We start from the raw sequence: 15,807 nt of genomic DNA, 5'->3' as shown, positions 1-15,807 counted from the left end.
GGGTACAGAGCAAACCCACTGTCTGTGTCTATACAGCATGTCCTGTTCTTTCCATGAGAATGGAGCAAATCTCTCCCTTTGTAATAGCCAATTCCACACTTGGTAACCTTGTCTAATACAGACAGCTGGTGTCGTTTTTGACACCGGGGGCCACATACAAAGAAAGTAGCCCAGCTGATGCTACCAAGAGAAACTGCTAAAGGCAGGAACACATCCTAGCGAGGTGGGCCTGGAGCCTTTCACGTGGATTGCAGAGAGTCCACCTGGTAGACGTTCTGGTTGGAGGGAGTGGTGAAATAGAGCTGCTGCGCCGGGACGCGGTTGTCACAGGGGCTGCTGAGTCCCAGCGTCCTCTCGAAGTCCAGCAGCTGGCCCATGAAGTTGAAGTTGGGGGAGATGTTGGATTTCTTCATCTTGACAATGTCATAAGCATCGTTCATGGACAGATTGAGCTTCTGCATAAGATAAGCCACAGTCACAGTGACGGAGCGACTGATGCCAGCCAAGCAATGCACCAAGACGCCACAGTTTTTGCCTCGGGCTTCATCTGTAAACACAAAAAGGCAAGATGTCAGGAGACTGAAAACCACCCTTTGTGAATGATCCGTCTAAAAAACTAAGACAAAAAAGATGAAAAAAATAATCCTGTGTGGCAGTTGAGCCCAGCAGGCAGCAGAAAATGTATCACTGCAATAAAACATGTACACTGGGCACAATTACATATTTCAGATATTTTCTGAAAAGGGAGCTTTTGTATTAAGTTTCTGCCAACAAAAAACTCCTTAATGTGTGCATTCTTTGCCTCAGCATGTGAATACCAGAAACCCTGCAATATGGTCGTGAATGCCTTTTATACAGACAAGCAGACTGCAAGGGTCTATTAAATTATTCTCCAACTGTTGTGCAGCTAACAATGGAGGTATTCAGGCATTTTAAAAGAGAGAGGGAAGTCACAGGGGACAGCCCATTAGGAGGAACAGGATGTCGACATGGCCTGAAAATGAGTTCCTTTGTAATAGGAAATGCATTACAATGCCTGGAGATTCGCTTCTCCCAGGCTTCCAGCCCACAGCCCTTCCTGCCGGGTTCAGGTTACCCTAGCTGTCTCCCTGTTAAGGAGTATCACAGTAACATTCAACTGGATTACAACATTCAGCCTTCAAATGGCTTTCCAACAACTAACTTTGTGTCCTAAAATAACTCCCAGGTCTTTTAAAATTGTAAAGCAATGCTAGAATTCCTGTCTGCAGCCAGTATTTCTATCCAGTGTCTCCCTAGAGTCCAAAGATTGTGGGAAAACTCAATGTTGTCTGATTAAACTGCCCCCGCCTCTTCAAATTACTGGATTCAAAGATTCAAGAAACAAGGCATTTCAAATACACTTCATCTGCAGCCTTGTCAAAAGGCACTTTTCCCTTTTGCAAAAAGAAAAGCCAGAAGTTAGAACTCTTTGAGAACAGACAACCTAGGGCCTGACAAATTCCCAAGCAGCAGGAACGATGAACAGCTTAAATTCTAGGAATGGCTTAGGAGAGTTTTGCACTTAAAAAAATCAGAGAGCTGATTGTTTAATTAGTCTCACCTATGAAAGAAATGGCCTCAGGGAAAAACTGGGACAGGTTCTGGCTCCAGTGATCCGAGATGGGGATTTGCTTGTATTTAAACTCTCCTGCATTCTCAAAGAGATTCGGCAAATTGGGGGTGACGTTCAAGATGTACTTGATGCCAAACTCCTCCAACACGTCCAGGTTGGTGGAGTCCTTGGCACAGCCCAAGTAGAGAAAGGGCAAGATCTCCACCGGGAAAGAAGGCTGGCTGTTGGACAGCGGGCTGCCATCCGAGTCTGTGGCACTATTGGGGTCTCGGTCAAGGTCAGACTCAACGTCCGAGGAGGAGTCGGAGCTGATCCGCAGGCCCCCGAGTCCCAGCACTGGCAACGGCGGCGAGCTGCTGCTACACGAGCCGTCTAGGTTGGTTTCGCAGTGCAGGGCGAACTCGGCTTGGAACTTACTGAAGCCACCTGCCGGGACAAGAGAAGCAACTGTGTAACCCGAGATCCTGTAGTAGTTTTCACAGCTAGTGAGGGCCACAGTCGGCCGCAGGAAACCCCACATCGCCTTAAGAACCCCCACCTAAAGCCCAATGTAGGAGAGCGATACTTCCATGTGCGCTCTTGGGAGTGAAACGCTCGACCTCATCTCCCTTGGGAACCCTTATTTTTTTGGTGCCGGAAATGCACCAAAAAATGGCAACTCTTCTGCATATTTTAAAGGGCAAAGAGATGACAACCTCCACCTCCAACGACCTCCCCTGTTCCGTTAAATCTTAATTCAAAACCAAACGATATAAGCAGGGGAGAGTACAGGTGTGCCAGGTAGAAAGAAGAACTCGTTAGTATGAAATGGCCCATGCCCGCGGCCGGAAACGGGTGGATTCAGCAGCGCCCGCCGGGCTCCGGGTCCGGGACGTGCGCTTCTTGCAGCCCAGAGCCCGCGGACCGACCCAAGCTGCTCAAAAGCTCCAGCCAAGCACTTGCACTTACACGCCGCGCGCCCTCCCCACGCCCCGCGCCCTGTTCCGTGCGTACCTTCCAGGTAAAACGCCCTGCAGCCCTCGTCCTTGAGCTTCTTGAGCAGCAGCCCTAGCACAGACTCGCCGCCCGTGTTTTCGTTCCAATCGCTGCTGCTCTCGTCGTACAGCACCACCGTGTCGGTGCCGCAGCGCCGGGTGAAGCGGTCGCGGTCCTCGCCGCGCGTAAAGAGCGCGCGCACGGGCAGGTTGCCCTTCTGCAGGCGCCGCAGCATGATGCCGGGGATGGCCACGTTGATGGCCGACTCGATGTGCGACGACTCGTACAACTCCTGCGGCCGGCAGTCCATCAGCAGCAGCCGCTCATTGCCCAGCTCCAGCTGCTCGTTGAGCCACGCCACCGTCTTGCTGATCGCCATTTCCGACGCGAAGGGCACGGGTCTGAGCGTATCTATCATGGGGGTCGAAGGCGGGAGAGGGCTCGGTGCCTACCAGACGCCCCTCCGGGCAGGCATAGGCTGAGCGCACCGCTCCAAAAGCCGCGCTCTCGGAGCGGGGTTTAATTCCACCTCGCCCTTCCTTCCCAACCCTGCTTAGCGGCTGGAGAGGGAGAGAAAAGTGGAGCCGGCGGGTCCTCTGCACCCGGCTGCAGCCGCTTGCTGTTGGTGTCAATGAATCTCTCTGAATGAAGCTGCTCAGACAGTTTTGTCCCTCCCCAGTGAATGAAATCCAATTAATACGGACTGCGCGCTACCGAGAGGGAAGGAAAAAAAAAAGTCGAGCGGCTTCTAATCCCTCCCTCCGAGGCTGCACCTCAAATCCACCCGGGCGTCTTTCTCCACGGATTATTCAAGCCTCGATTTGCACACTCTCTTGGACTCAGCCCTCGCACACCCCCTGCGCGAGGCAGCTCCTCAATGGATACAAACAGCGAGCGTCTCAATGGATACATTCTCCCCGCCAGCCAATGAGCGCACTGCGGAAGGGGCTGTTGCCGTGGGGACGGGCCGGCTGGAACAGGTTGTGTTGATGAATTGTTAATGAGTTTGTCATTCACAAAAACGGAAAGGAATTTCCGCTCCGGATAAGCCCCAGTGCAAACAAGCTGCAGCAGCGGGCTCGGCGGGAGGAAGCAGAAATAAGAGGAGGGCGCGTCGGCGGAGGAGGAGCAGGGCGCATAAACCAGGGCACTTGGGTTGTCTCGTGTTTCCTTCTGTTGAGAGTTCACACTTGGAGTCGGAACTTTTGCGCACAAACGGCGCAATTAGCAGGCACAAAAGCCCTGGTCCGCGACGCCTGTGAGCGCAAACTGGCTTTAGGGGAACTAGGGTTGACTTTGCACCGTCATATTCCCTTTAGGCTAATTTGGACCAGAATGCGCCTCCCCAGCCCACTCTCACCCACACCCGCCCTCCTTTAGGCGGTGTGTGGCATTTGTTTGCCAGTTTGAAAAGCCCGGCTCTGTTTGTTCTGATCTTTTAGCCGTGGCTGTGTTGGGGCTGCTGAGCTGCCTGGGCTTTAGTGACCGGTGAGGTGTTAAATGCTAATCCAACGTCTTTCGAAACCAACCAGGATTTTGTGGAAACATTTAAAGCAAGCAAACAAACATGGGGTTGTCCAGATAATAGGAAGAAAGCTTTTTTAAAAATAGCCTTTTAATTAATTTGTTTTTAAACAGTGGAGACCGCAGAAACACTGGCTTGGGCATCGGGTGTTTTTACTGCTCTCCAGCGGCGTGGCGCGTTATGAGCCATTGTTCCAAGGATCCAGGTCCCCACCACTGCTCCCCCCGCTGTCACCCACTGCGCGCTGGGGGGTCGCGCTCGTTCATCATTTCTGGGCCGGGAGCTCGGCTTCCGACCGAGGAGCCGCTCTGGCGCGGCTGCCAGGGCGAGGTGCACGAAGGCGCGCGGAGTGGGCCGGCTGTCCCCAGCTTTGGCGAGAAGTGGGGACGTCCTTGCGCAAGGCCTGTGGGCCGGGGTGGGGGGGTGCTAAGCAGGCAGCCTCAAGAATTGGTCACTGCAGACAAGGAGGATGTCAGAGGGGCACCTCCTCTCCCCGCACCCCACCACCCCCTCCCGACGGGGCCGCAGCCCCCTCTCCAGCGGGGAGCCAGGCACCCACAGAGCACTGCCCGCGCCTGCGCTTTGTGCTCCGTGCCTGCACCCCGCTACCCCCGCCTCCTCGCTTCTCACACTGGGGTTACTGGGGGACCCCCGCGGGAGGGTGCACGGCCGAGCGCGGGACTCTGAGCGCGCAGCAGGTGAGGGGCGCAGAGGACTGCCAGCCGAGACCCCCTGACTCCCGAGAAGTGCTGGGAGTTCCTGAGGGAACGTGTGGTTGCCGCTCTGCAGAGCCAGCAGGTATTGGGGTGCGCGGGCCAGACGCGTGAGCCACCCACTGCCCCGGCGCCGCGGAGGTGGCCCGGCCGGATGGGGGCGTGGCCAGGCGGGGGCCCCGGCGGCGGGGAGGCGCGCACCCGGCGCGCCGAGCTCCATTGTTATATAAAAGAGCGCGGGCCTGCCTGCCCCTCCCGAGCGGAAAACCACCTGTGTGCAGCCGGCGCGGCGCGGGGTGGGGGTGGGGGGGTGTCTGCGGCCGGAAGGCGCGGGCCCTAATCCGGCCTCCCCCTCCCTAACCCCGGGCGGAAAAGAGGCTGCGCATTGTCCCGCCGCCGCCTGGGAGCGGAAGCGGGGGCAGCAGCCCGGCGGCGGCGGCTTTTCTGGGCACCCCCTCCCCCAGCGACCTGCGCCCCCCGCGAACGTGGCGGAGGTCACCCGAGGTCACGGGGTCTCCCCTGGTTAGACGCCCCGCACCCACGGGCCTGCTTGTGGAGGCCCCCGCTGCAATTTGCATTTTTAATCACCCGCTTTTTTCCCTAGTTTGGAGAATATAGGCTAAAAAAAGACTGCTGCGAGGCCCAGGTTGCCAATTTTGGAGCTCTGCTGCAGGCAGCCGCCCCTCCCCGGAGCGTGTTTCACCAAGAAGGGGGTTGCCGCGCTCCTCGCCCCGCGCCTTTTTTGGGCATCCCTTGGAACAAAACTCCCATGTTTCACTGGAGGTCAGCCAGTGCCAGATCGAGGACGCCTGCGCTGGAATTGACGCCTCTGATCCGCCCCCACCTGTTACAGGAGTTTACCCTCTCCCCGCCCCCCACTGACACCCCAACGCGACCCCAGACTTTTCAGTTGGTGGATCCTAGGTGCGAGGCGGGGAGAGGCAGGGTGCCCTGCAGCGAATATGAGCAGAGTATGGTAGTTCGGCCCAGGACCTCCAGCAGAAGCCCAGGAGGGTGGGGGTACGGGTTTCCATTTCACCTATTTTAAAAGTGCAGTTATCTGAGCCTGAGCAAACATTTGAGAGAATAATAGCAACACTTCGCAGGCTGAAGATGGACGCCTTCACTGTGACCCATTGCTTCTGAATCCTGTAGCGACGGGGTGTCAGTTCCTTCTCACCACATTTTATAAAATGGTCTTCCGACTGCTTGGCCCTAAGCCGTGCTACATTTTTTTTTTTTTATAAATTTTATTGTTATATTCCCCATACAATTGCAGCCCCCCATTCTGACCCCAATCCCTCCCCTCCCGCCCCCGCCCCCCTAAAAGTGTCTCTGGTTCATAGTTTTTTGTTGATTTTGATTTTCACTTTCTTATAGTTATTCATTTTCCTGGTCCCTTATTTAAGTTTTCTAGATTCCTGCTATGAGTGAGACCATCCGGTATTTTTCTTTTTCTTTTTGGCTTATTTCGCTGAGCATGATCCCTTCCAGCGCCATCCATGTTGCAGCAAATTGCATGTGTTTATCTTTTTTGAATGCTGAGTAATATTCCATGGTATATATGTACCACATCTTCTTGATCCAGTCATCTATTTTTGGGCATTATTTTTATTATCTTCTCTGTAACAAAGTCAAAGACTGCAGCTTACAAGAGATGATTTAACCGAGGTCGCACGGCTAGGAGAAAAGTAGGGACACCATTGAACGCAGGCACCCCATTCCAGAGGCCTGTTAATGTAGCACGGCTTAACCCAAATGCCCAAAAATAAGCCGTGCTACATTAACAGGCCTCTGGAATGGGGTGCCTGCGTTCAATGGTGTCCCTACTTTTCTCCTAGCCGTGCGACCTCGGTTAAATCATCTCTTGTAAGCTGCAGTCTTTGACTTTGTTACAGAGAAGATAATAAAAATATCTCCTTCGTAGGATGGTTGCAATGATCAGATGGATGACGTGGCCTGATACGGTTTTGCTGTGTTACTAGTGGTGGGTAACTTATGAATTCATGACCTGCAAAATGGCTTGAGTCTTTTAGGACCTTTCTTTCCATCCTAAATATACCCTTTGAGGTCTGCTTAACAGCCTGCCTGGAGCTCATTCATCTACAGCAAAACCCACTGTGGAACTGCCCTAAACAGCTTAATCCTTCCCAGTTCAGCTATTGAGGAAAGCAAGTGCTGTTACATTCCAAGATCAAAATCCTCCAACAGGATCGACAAATTGAATATAGTCAGCTACCTTTCTAATTTCTCCCTACTAATCCCATTTTAAACACCTTTTTCTCCAGCCATACCAAACTCATATAATAGAAGTATGTATTGGGGTTTTACTACAAGATAGGCATGGTCTTGATTTGTGAATTTACATGCATAATCTCAAAAAGTCTTCAGAAAACCACTGTAAATCATCCCTGCTTACAGAGATGAAGGAATTTGCCTGGAGTCACACAGTAGCAAACAGTGGGGAGGGAATCTGAGGTGGAATCCCTTCCAGGTCCTTAAGCATGACCACATTCAGGGGGTACTGGAGATCATACTCTCCACTCTGTTCTCTGCTGAAATGTGAAGGATTAAAGTCTGCATTTTGCATTTTGACCACCAGGGTCAAGTATTCTGTGGTACCCTCCCCACCCACAGATGTCAAGGATCAAAAGTTTTGCTCCATTTACTTCTGAAGGGTTGTTTTTTCTGTGTGTATGTGTGGTGGTTTTGGGGGGGGTTTCAGGGTTTTTTTTTTTGTTTGTTTGTTTGTTTTTGCTTGCAAGCAACCTTTTTATTAATCACTCATTCAGTAGGTGCTAATAAATGCTACAATATCTTCCTTCCTTACAATGTGTCTTAGATTCTGGGCCTCCCTGGTGGCACAAGGGGTTAAGTCTCAGCACTATCAAGTTATCACCAACCACTGCAGCATGAGTTTGATCCCAGGCCAGGGAGCTAATCTACATGGCACAGCAGACCTCTCCTGTCTCTCTCCCTGCTCCCCTCAGCAGTGTATTTCAAGTAGATCCGCCTGTTCTGCTCCCCACTCTGGTGAATCCTTACCCCCCCTCCCCTGCACCTCTGGCTTACACCTCAGCTCTTCTATGCAAAAAATTTTTAAAATCTTAAAAAAAAAATTCTTAGTTTCTAATCCTCATAGCTACCATTACTTATCTAAGTGTGTCAGCATAGCTTGTGGGTCTGCTTTCAATAAAATCTGAGCTCTGTATTCACTAGCAGGCTAGAAAATAAAAGTCCCTTAGCTTCTCTGGACCTTCTCTGACTCACTCATTTATTCTCAATTTCAGGAAAGCAGCAGTGAATTAAACACGAGGATATCTGCTCAGCGCTTACATTCTAGTGAGGGCAAACAATAGGCAAAAAATTATGCAGTATAAGGAAGTGAAGATGTTGTAGAGAAAAAGCAAGAAAGGAATGCAGCACTGTGTTAACTTGGGAACAGCTCTTCCTTCCTCAGAGGGCTGTGAGAATTAGAGCTAACCTAGATGACATGTGAAACGTGTAGTGTCCAAAGTGGGTACTCAAAGGCTGATGTTTTTAAAACACACTGCTTTACCCCTGCCTGAAAGCTGACTCCCCATTGTCTATGATCCTGCCTTGAATTTCATCATGGGTCCCTTGTCAACCAGGCTTCTGGGAAGAGCAGATTCCAAAGAGTTCTAGTGACTGGAGAGCCACAGGCTTCCTTACTTCTGGAATTCTCACTTTGCTGCCCAGTGTATCATTCCTATGCAGAGAGTTCTGCTTAAGGATTGCAGAATACAGCAGGTTACCCTAACACTCACTTCAGAGTGCCCAGGCACAGCTTTACAGCTTCTAATTTCTCTCTGTGTGCGTGTGTGTACATGCACCACGTACTGTAGTTTGAATTCCTTTTGGTGTTTCTCCCTGAAAAGCTCCTCAAAAGTAACTAGGGGTTATAAATACCTGGCTAAGGAAGAAACATTCCAATCTTGCAGGAACTTTACTGTGTTTGCGGACTCTTGTGATTTATGAGACCCAAAGGGTTAGTATGACCTTTAATCTTCTTGGAGTAGTCTCTGTGAATACAGTGACATTTATTAACACATCATGTGAAAATAGTTAAACAGATTTTCAGCTAATAAGGGAGAGTGTTTTGGAAGGTCAGACTTAAAATGTAGTCTTGTGGCATATTCGAGATTCACTTTTAGTGGTCCCAGGGAGGCCTTCAAAGTGACAGCCAGTGGCGTTCAGAACAGCTAAACCTCTGAACAGAATTTAACTGATTTTAAAAATATGTTTGCAGTCGTCTGACTTAAAATAAAGGGCATACGGGGTTCACAGAACTCATGCTGAGGTCTCCTGACATGACAGACAGCAAGTAATGTCTGCATAGCAGGAACTACCGCACCTTAGAGGCCAGAGGGACTAAGAATAAGACAGGTCCTACACAGGGACAGCTGCCCACAGAGAATACCAAAAGCGGGGCCTCCCTGGTGGCACAAGGGGTTAAGTTGCAACACTGTGAAGCTATTGGCAGCCACTGCAGCACGAGTTCGATCCCTGGCCAGGGACCTAACCCACATGGCCCAGCAGACCTCTCCTGTCTTGCCTGCTGCTCCCCTCAGCAGTGTATTTCAGTAGATCCTCCTGTTCTGTTCCCCACTCTATTTCTGGTGAAACCTCTCACCCCCCCCCAGCACCTCTGGCCTGTACCCCAGCTCTTGTATGCATAAATAAATAAATCTTCAAAAAAAAAAAAAAAAGGCAAGCCGAAGGCAGTTTCAAATAGGAGCTTCATATTAAAATACCACCATAGCTGTGCACTCTGCTTTGTAATCAAGCTGCTTCTCAACCGGCAGCTCCATGCAGCCTGTGCGGAGGGAGGAGGCTCAGTTTAATGATTTTCCCAGCCAGTGCAGGGGTGTAGGAAAAGGCAGCTTAGGTTTGAGGGGGGCATATGTGGTCAAGCAGCAGCACCGCAACCACATCACATCTGGGGAGGGCCTGGGACTTCCTGTAAAGGACATGGCGTTTTCACACCTTGTAAAGATGGCCAGACCTGAAGATAAGTATAAATTACCATGAAATTAAGACTTTGGCCCTAATCAGGCTAAGCTTTTAAAAATCCCAGTCTTTGTTGTCTTTCTGTTTCCCATCACCTGATGGAATGCACTTTGATTTACATTCAGGATCCCACAAAGACTTTATCTAGAATATTCTTTTGAAGCTAGACAGTGTCTAGCAATGAAATTCATTTAAAGATAACAATGTTGATTTCTTCTTCAGAATCTTTAGTCCCTTTCCTTCCAGTAGGAAGCCATTCATTGATTTTTTCCGCCTGTCCTTTGCTTCCTCTTTCTAAAGCTCCAGCAATGACCCCTAGTGGGAAATGAGTTTTACGTTGACTTCCAGGGAGGTGAGGGACCTTATGTTTTCATCTTTCCAGAACTTTCCCAAGTCATGTCATAAAGTTCATGGGTGCAGCTTCCTGGGCACTAAGCCATACTGCATTGACACAGACTGTTTGCTCTGTGCCTCCTTGTGTGAACCATTTCCTCTGGTGACTTTTCTCCTCATCTTGTATTCCTCTATTTACGCAGGTGTGAGCAGTTCAAATACCTGTTGTGTAAGAACTAATTATTTTTCTAAGTAGGTCCTACTTCCTGCCAGCCTATTTTGCCACAGCAATCGATGGAAATGACAATGTGTGTCCATATATCAAGAATGCTTTAGCTCAGTTATCAAAGCTGAGATCCTCCAAGAATATACTGGCAGGGCCTCCCTGGGGCACAAAGGGTTAAGTCGCAGCACTATGAAGCTATCCACAGCCACTGCAGCATGAGCTTGATCTCTGGCCAGGGAGCAACCCACATAGCACGGCAGACCTCTCCTGTCTCGCTCACCTTCTGCTCCCCTCAGCAGTGTATTTCAGTCAGTCCACCTGTTCTGTTCCCCACTCTGTCTCTGGTGAATCCTCTCACCCCCCAGCACCTCTGGCCTGTACCCCAGTTCTTGTATGCATAAATAAATAAATCTTTAAAAAAATAATTAATATACTGGTAGGACCCTGCCCTCATTGCTGCTTTTGGCCATTTGCAGGGTTAATTACAAAAGTTGTATTTGGATATAATAGGACACTAACACACTGGCTGCAATCTATTCTACACCAAGTTTTGTGTTTGTGAAATCTGGCTACCATCTGGCTCTGTGAGTAGGTACATTATGCCCACGATTTCATAGCAAGGAAGGCTGAGCTCAAATGGCAGGTAATTACACTGGAACCCAAGCTCACATCTCAGTCCCTTCAAAGCCTCTTTAAAACACTCTGCTCCCTACTTGATAAAAGTGGCCCTAACGCATGACTTCACGCAGCCTATTATGAGATCTGCCTGTTATAAAATGGCAACTTCTGCATTACTGGTTAGGTTTTATCTTGCTGGTCAGAACTGGGAGTTCTGAAGTCAAACAACCTGGGCTCTAATCTTGGCTCAGCTACTACCTAGCTATGTGACTCGGGAAATCACACAATCTCCCTATGCCTCAGCTTCCTCATCCGCTAAATGGGGATACCATATCACAAGACTATTATAATAAGGGAGTTGCATTTGTAAAGGAGTAGAAACAGTCCCCCAAACAGTAACAATTCACTTGTAGTGACCTGTTTTCATTACTATGCACAGACATAACATGTACATATACACAAAGTTCATATGTTTATTGACTTTGGAATTGGCTCATGAAAAACAGTTTGGTTCTTGGGAATAGAAAAACAATCCATACAAGATTTTGAAGAAATTTTTCAAAGAAAAGAGTCCATTGCTCTACCACCAATTTTGGTTCTTGATGTCAGCAGCCCAGAAATCATGGAGTCTCTCTATGTGCTGAGACTTGGATAAGCCAGGATTTTTAGGAGGGCTGCCTGCTTTGGAGGGATTTCCCGGCAGTCTAGGACTTGCCTGCCGAAGCAGCAGTCCCTCCAGGATTGCCAGCTTATAAACTTCCTGTTGACTGCAGGTTCTGCAAGAAGGGGGTTTGGAAGTCTCCTGGCCTCAGCAGTGTAACCGTCATCTCTCAGTTATCTGGGTTCACTTTATTTTTCTTTTTTAGATTTATTAATTTATGCATACAAGAACTGGGGTACAGGCCAGAGGTGTGAGGGGTGAGAGGATTCACCAGAGACAAAGTGGGGAACAGAACAGGCAGACTGACTGAAATGCACTGCTGAGGAGAGCAGCAGGCGAGCCAGGTGAGGTCTGCTGCGCCATGTGGGTCACCTCCCTGGCCAGGGATAGAACTTGTGCTGCAGGAGTTGCGGATAACTTCACAGTGCTGAGACTTAAACCCCTGCACTACCAGGGAGGCCCCTGATCTGGGTTCACTTTAGCTGGTGGGGCACCCAATTATTACTGGGTCCTCAAGCTTTTAAAGAACCCTGCATCTAAGAAATCTCATCTTGCAGGAATTTTCTTCCTCCTTCTGAGTTCTTGCCCAGCAGGAGGTTTTCAGATGGGGTGGGCTGTAGCTTGAGGCCACAGGGTAGCAACAGATCCAGCCTTAAGTAAATCGACCACCTGCTTAGCACAGCTTCTATAGTAATTTTTGCACATGCAATATTCCAAGGTTATTTTTATGAAATGACTAACACATGTTCATCTTTTGGTATAAATTCATCACATTTTTCTAGACCCACCAGAAATTTTACATTCTTTACCCAAACCCCAGTCTAAACCCTTGCTAAGACAGGGCCTCCCTGGTGGCGCAAGGGATTAAGCACCGCACTATGAAGCAATTCGCAGCCTCTGCAGCACAAGTTTGATCCCTGGCTGGCCAGGGAGCTACCCACATGGTGTAGCAGACCTCTCTTGTCTCGCCCGCTGCTCCCCTCAGCAGTGTACTTTGGTCAATCTGCCTGTTCTGTTACCCACTCTATCTCTGGTGAGTTCTCTCAGCCCCCGCACCTCTGGCCTGTACCCCAGCTCTTGTATGCATAAATAAATAATTCTTTTAAATAAATAAATAAATAAATAAAATAAACCCTTGCTGAGACATGACCCCTCTTCTCCCTCCCAACTTACCTAACCAGTTTTCCAGGGATAAAGCCCTTTTGTTATATCACCTGTATGGTGATTTAGTTTGAAGTAATCCAATATAAATGCTGTAGTATTGTAATGCTTTCAGGGTGGATAATTCACCATGACATTCTTTAATATGAATCAATACCTGATCTGAGGGAAGGCTGGTTTGAGTTTAGCATAAAAGATGTTAAGAAATTGCTGAATTGGTGGCACTGAGGATATGATTGTTAGGTGGGGTGTGCCAGGACCCTGTGGATCCTGCTTGACCCAGACATGAGAAGGCAGACAGCCCATGCGTGCAAGGAAGCCCCCAGCTCCTAGGTTCCAACACTGGAGCTTGTGAGCCTCAATTCCCCCAGGATCCTGCCCCCAGAGACTACAGCCTTGCACGTTTGATTTGAGAAACTTGCTGACTCTCCTTCAGCATGGTGCACTCATGTGGGGTGCTCTTAGTCCAAGTTCTGGAGGAAAGAGAAAACCTGCTCCCTGATCACACTCAGTTTGTGTGAATTACCTTCCTGCTAAAATATATCTTTTCATCTAGTTGAGTTGGAGATGAGATTTACTTTTACAGCTGGGGCATAGTGAGGATTGTAACCTAAATTTGGGGTTCTAGCCATGAGAGGCCTGATTTTCATCAAAAGTATCTGACATTTATCCAATTTTTAAATCGACACAGAAGCAAAGCTTTCCAAAATTTTTGATGGCCAAATCCCATCTCCAGTAATTCTGATTGAATTGCTTTAAGGTGGATCCCAAGCACTGATGTCTCCCAAGTTCTCCTGGGAATTCTATCATGCTACCTGGCTGGGAACTGTTGACCTAGAAGGATCCACAGCACTTGTCCGCCCCATCAATCCCTTTGTGTAGGAAGGTTTTTGGCCAAACATGTGGGTCCCAGAATTAAATCTTTGGAAAGACCTGGAGGTATTTACACACACCCCAGCTCAGAGGAGCGCAGGCAACTCTCTTTTAGTCCAGCAGTCAGGAGTGACTTTCCCGGGTGGAACATACCTTGAGAAACTCTGAGAAACCATATTCCAGACTCTAGATTCCTCAGCATATCAGCTCTCATCAGCTAGTATAGAAATTTTCCTGAAGTTCACCTGAAGGATGAATCAAGTAATACACTTTACCCACAAATGTCAGAGCTTCATTAACAGGAAAGCACGATGTTAAACATAACAATCTGCTTGTCCTTGAAAGCTCAACTCTTAAACCAGCACATATGCTGATATCTTTTCAGGAGGCCTGGAACTATACCCAGATCTGCCTGTGGGTTTGCCTGGAGGAAGATTTCTTTTGATAATGGCATTGTTCAGTGAGTACCCTTGTGTGTTTTGAACTGAAAAGCTGGCTGGGGATCCACCCTGGTGCCGCAAGGGGTTAAGTCTCAGCACTATCAAGCTATCTGCAGCATGAGTTCAATTCCCCGCTAGGGAGCTGACTCACAGGGTGCAGCAGACCTCTTCTGTCTCATCAGCTACTCCCCTCAGCAGTGTATGTCAGTAGATCTACCTGTTCTGCTCCCCACTCTGTCTCTGGTGAATCCTCTTACCCCCCACCCTGCACCTCTAACCTACACCCCAGTTCTTGTATGCATAAAGAAATATAAAGAAATTTAAAGAAAAAAGAAAAGCCTGCTGGACCATATGGAAGTGAGTACTATTCAGGCCCTGTGGTCCCCAAAATAAGTCTGATGGGGAAGGACATACACGTGCCCAGCTAGCTAGAATGAACCAAGGTAGATGCAGTAATTGCTATAGAAAAGAGGTGCTAGGGAACAGGAGAAAATGGTTCTCGGATGCTGCAAAGCATCCAGAAGATTGTATCTGATTTGGTCCCTCTAGGATAAGCTGATTCTCTGTCTCTCGCCCACCCCAAAGGGAGAGGAGAACGGCACTGTAGGCTAGAGAGACAGCTTGGGCGGAGGTTAGCATGGCCTGTAGTGTGGGAGAGCAGTGTGGAGTGTGCAGAGAGACACAGAACACAGGGTGTGTAAGCAGGATGGAAATGGGCTTTGGATGTCAAGCTAAGGAGTTTGGAATTTTTCCTTAGGCAGTGAGAAGTCATCAAAGATATTTATATAGGGGTGTGACATGATTTCAGAATATGATTCTGGTAATAAAGCAGTGAGTAGACTGGAGGAGAGAGAAACTGGGGGCAGGAAAACCAATTAGGAAGCAATTTGCAATTATCCAAGAAAATGATGCTGTACCACACAACTGTCCAGTTCCTAAAATAATATCATCCTGCCTAGTATTCCTCTTATTTCTGGGGCTAGAAAAATCACTTAGGCCTTATGTGACTCAGAATCCCTCCCTATTAATAGAAGATGACAAAATACTTACCTTACCTCACACAGGGAGGTACTGAGAGATGTTTGTAATTGTAGCCGGAAAGAGGGGAATGTTATTCTAAATGCCAGTGGTTTAATTCCTCCTCAGGGAGAGAAATTGCTCTTGACCTCTAACTTTTTATTATAAAAATTTCAAACCTACAGAAAGATTGAAAGTTGAATAAAAGCATCAGAAATACTCTTTGCAGTATTTCTGCTCCAAACTTGTGCAAAATTTCCAGCTGCGGGCTACCCAAGAAGGGGCATTTCTGATACATTTCTGCTCCTGTAGGATGAAAATGCCATTGCAACATGCTTGGTTAGAAAATGAAATTTTGGGGCCTCCGTGGTGGCACAAAGGGTTATGTCTCAGCACTATGAAGCTATCTGCAGCCACTGCAGCATGAGTTCAATCCCTGGCCAGGTTGCTGACCCACATGGCCCAGCAGACCTCTCCTGTCTCACCCACTGTTCCCCTCAGCAGTATACTTCGTCAGTCTGCCTGTTCTGCTCCCCGCTCTGTCTCTGGTGAATTCTCTCACCCTCCTGCGCCTCTGACTGTACCCCAGTTCTTGTATAAATAAATAAATCTTTAAAAAAAAATAAAAATAATAAAACAA

The 15,807-nt window shown here is 48.7% G+C and overlaps 1 protein-coding gene across 2 annotated transcripts; it reads right to left on the bottom strand.

Moving 5' to 3' along the window:
• Positions 1 to 239: 239 nt before the first annotated feature.
• DUSP6 (dual specificity phosphatase 6) lies at positions 240 to 2,987 on the bottom strand (the record flags this gene model as incomplete). Of its 2 annotated transcripts, XM_084255467.1 has the most annotated exons (3): positions 240 to 547; positions 1,583 to 2,020; positions 2,588 to 2,987. In XM_084255467.1, 3 exons carry the CDS (start codon positions 2,985 to 2,987, stop codon positions 240 to 242), a joined length of 1,146 nt encoding a protein of 381 aa, XP_084111593.1. The 2 variants fall into 2 exon arrangements, with proteins under 2 accessions (XP_084111593.1, XP_084111594.1); XM_084255468.1 differs by lacking the exon at positions 1,583 to 2,020.
• Positions 2,988 to 15,807: the final 12,820 nt, after the last annotated feature.

The sequence above is a fragment of the Talpa europaea genome (genome assembly GCF_964194135.1).
Source record: "Talpa europaea genome assembly, chromosome: 15".
Taxonomy (NCBI): Eukaryota; Metazoa; Chordata; class Mammalia; order Eulipotyphla; family Talpidae; genus Talpa; species Talpa europaea.
Note: the sequence above shows the minus strand (reverse complement) of the source record. Positions and strands in the feature narration are given on the sequence as shown.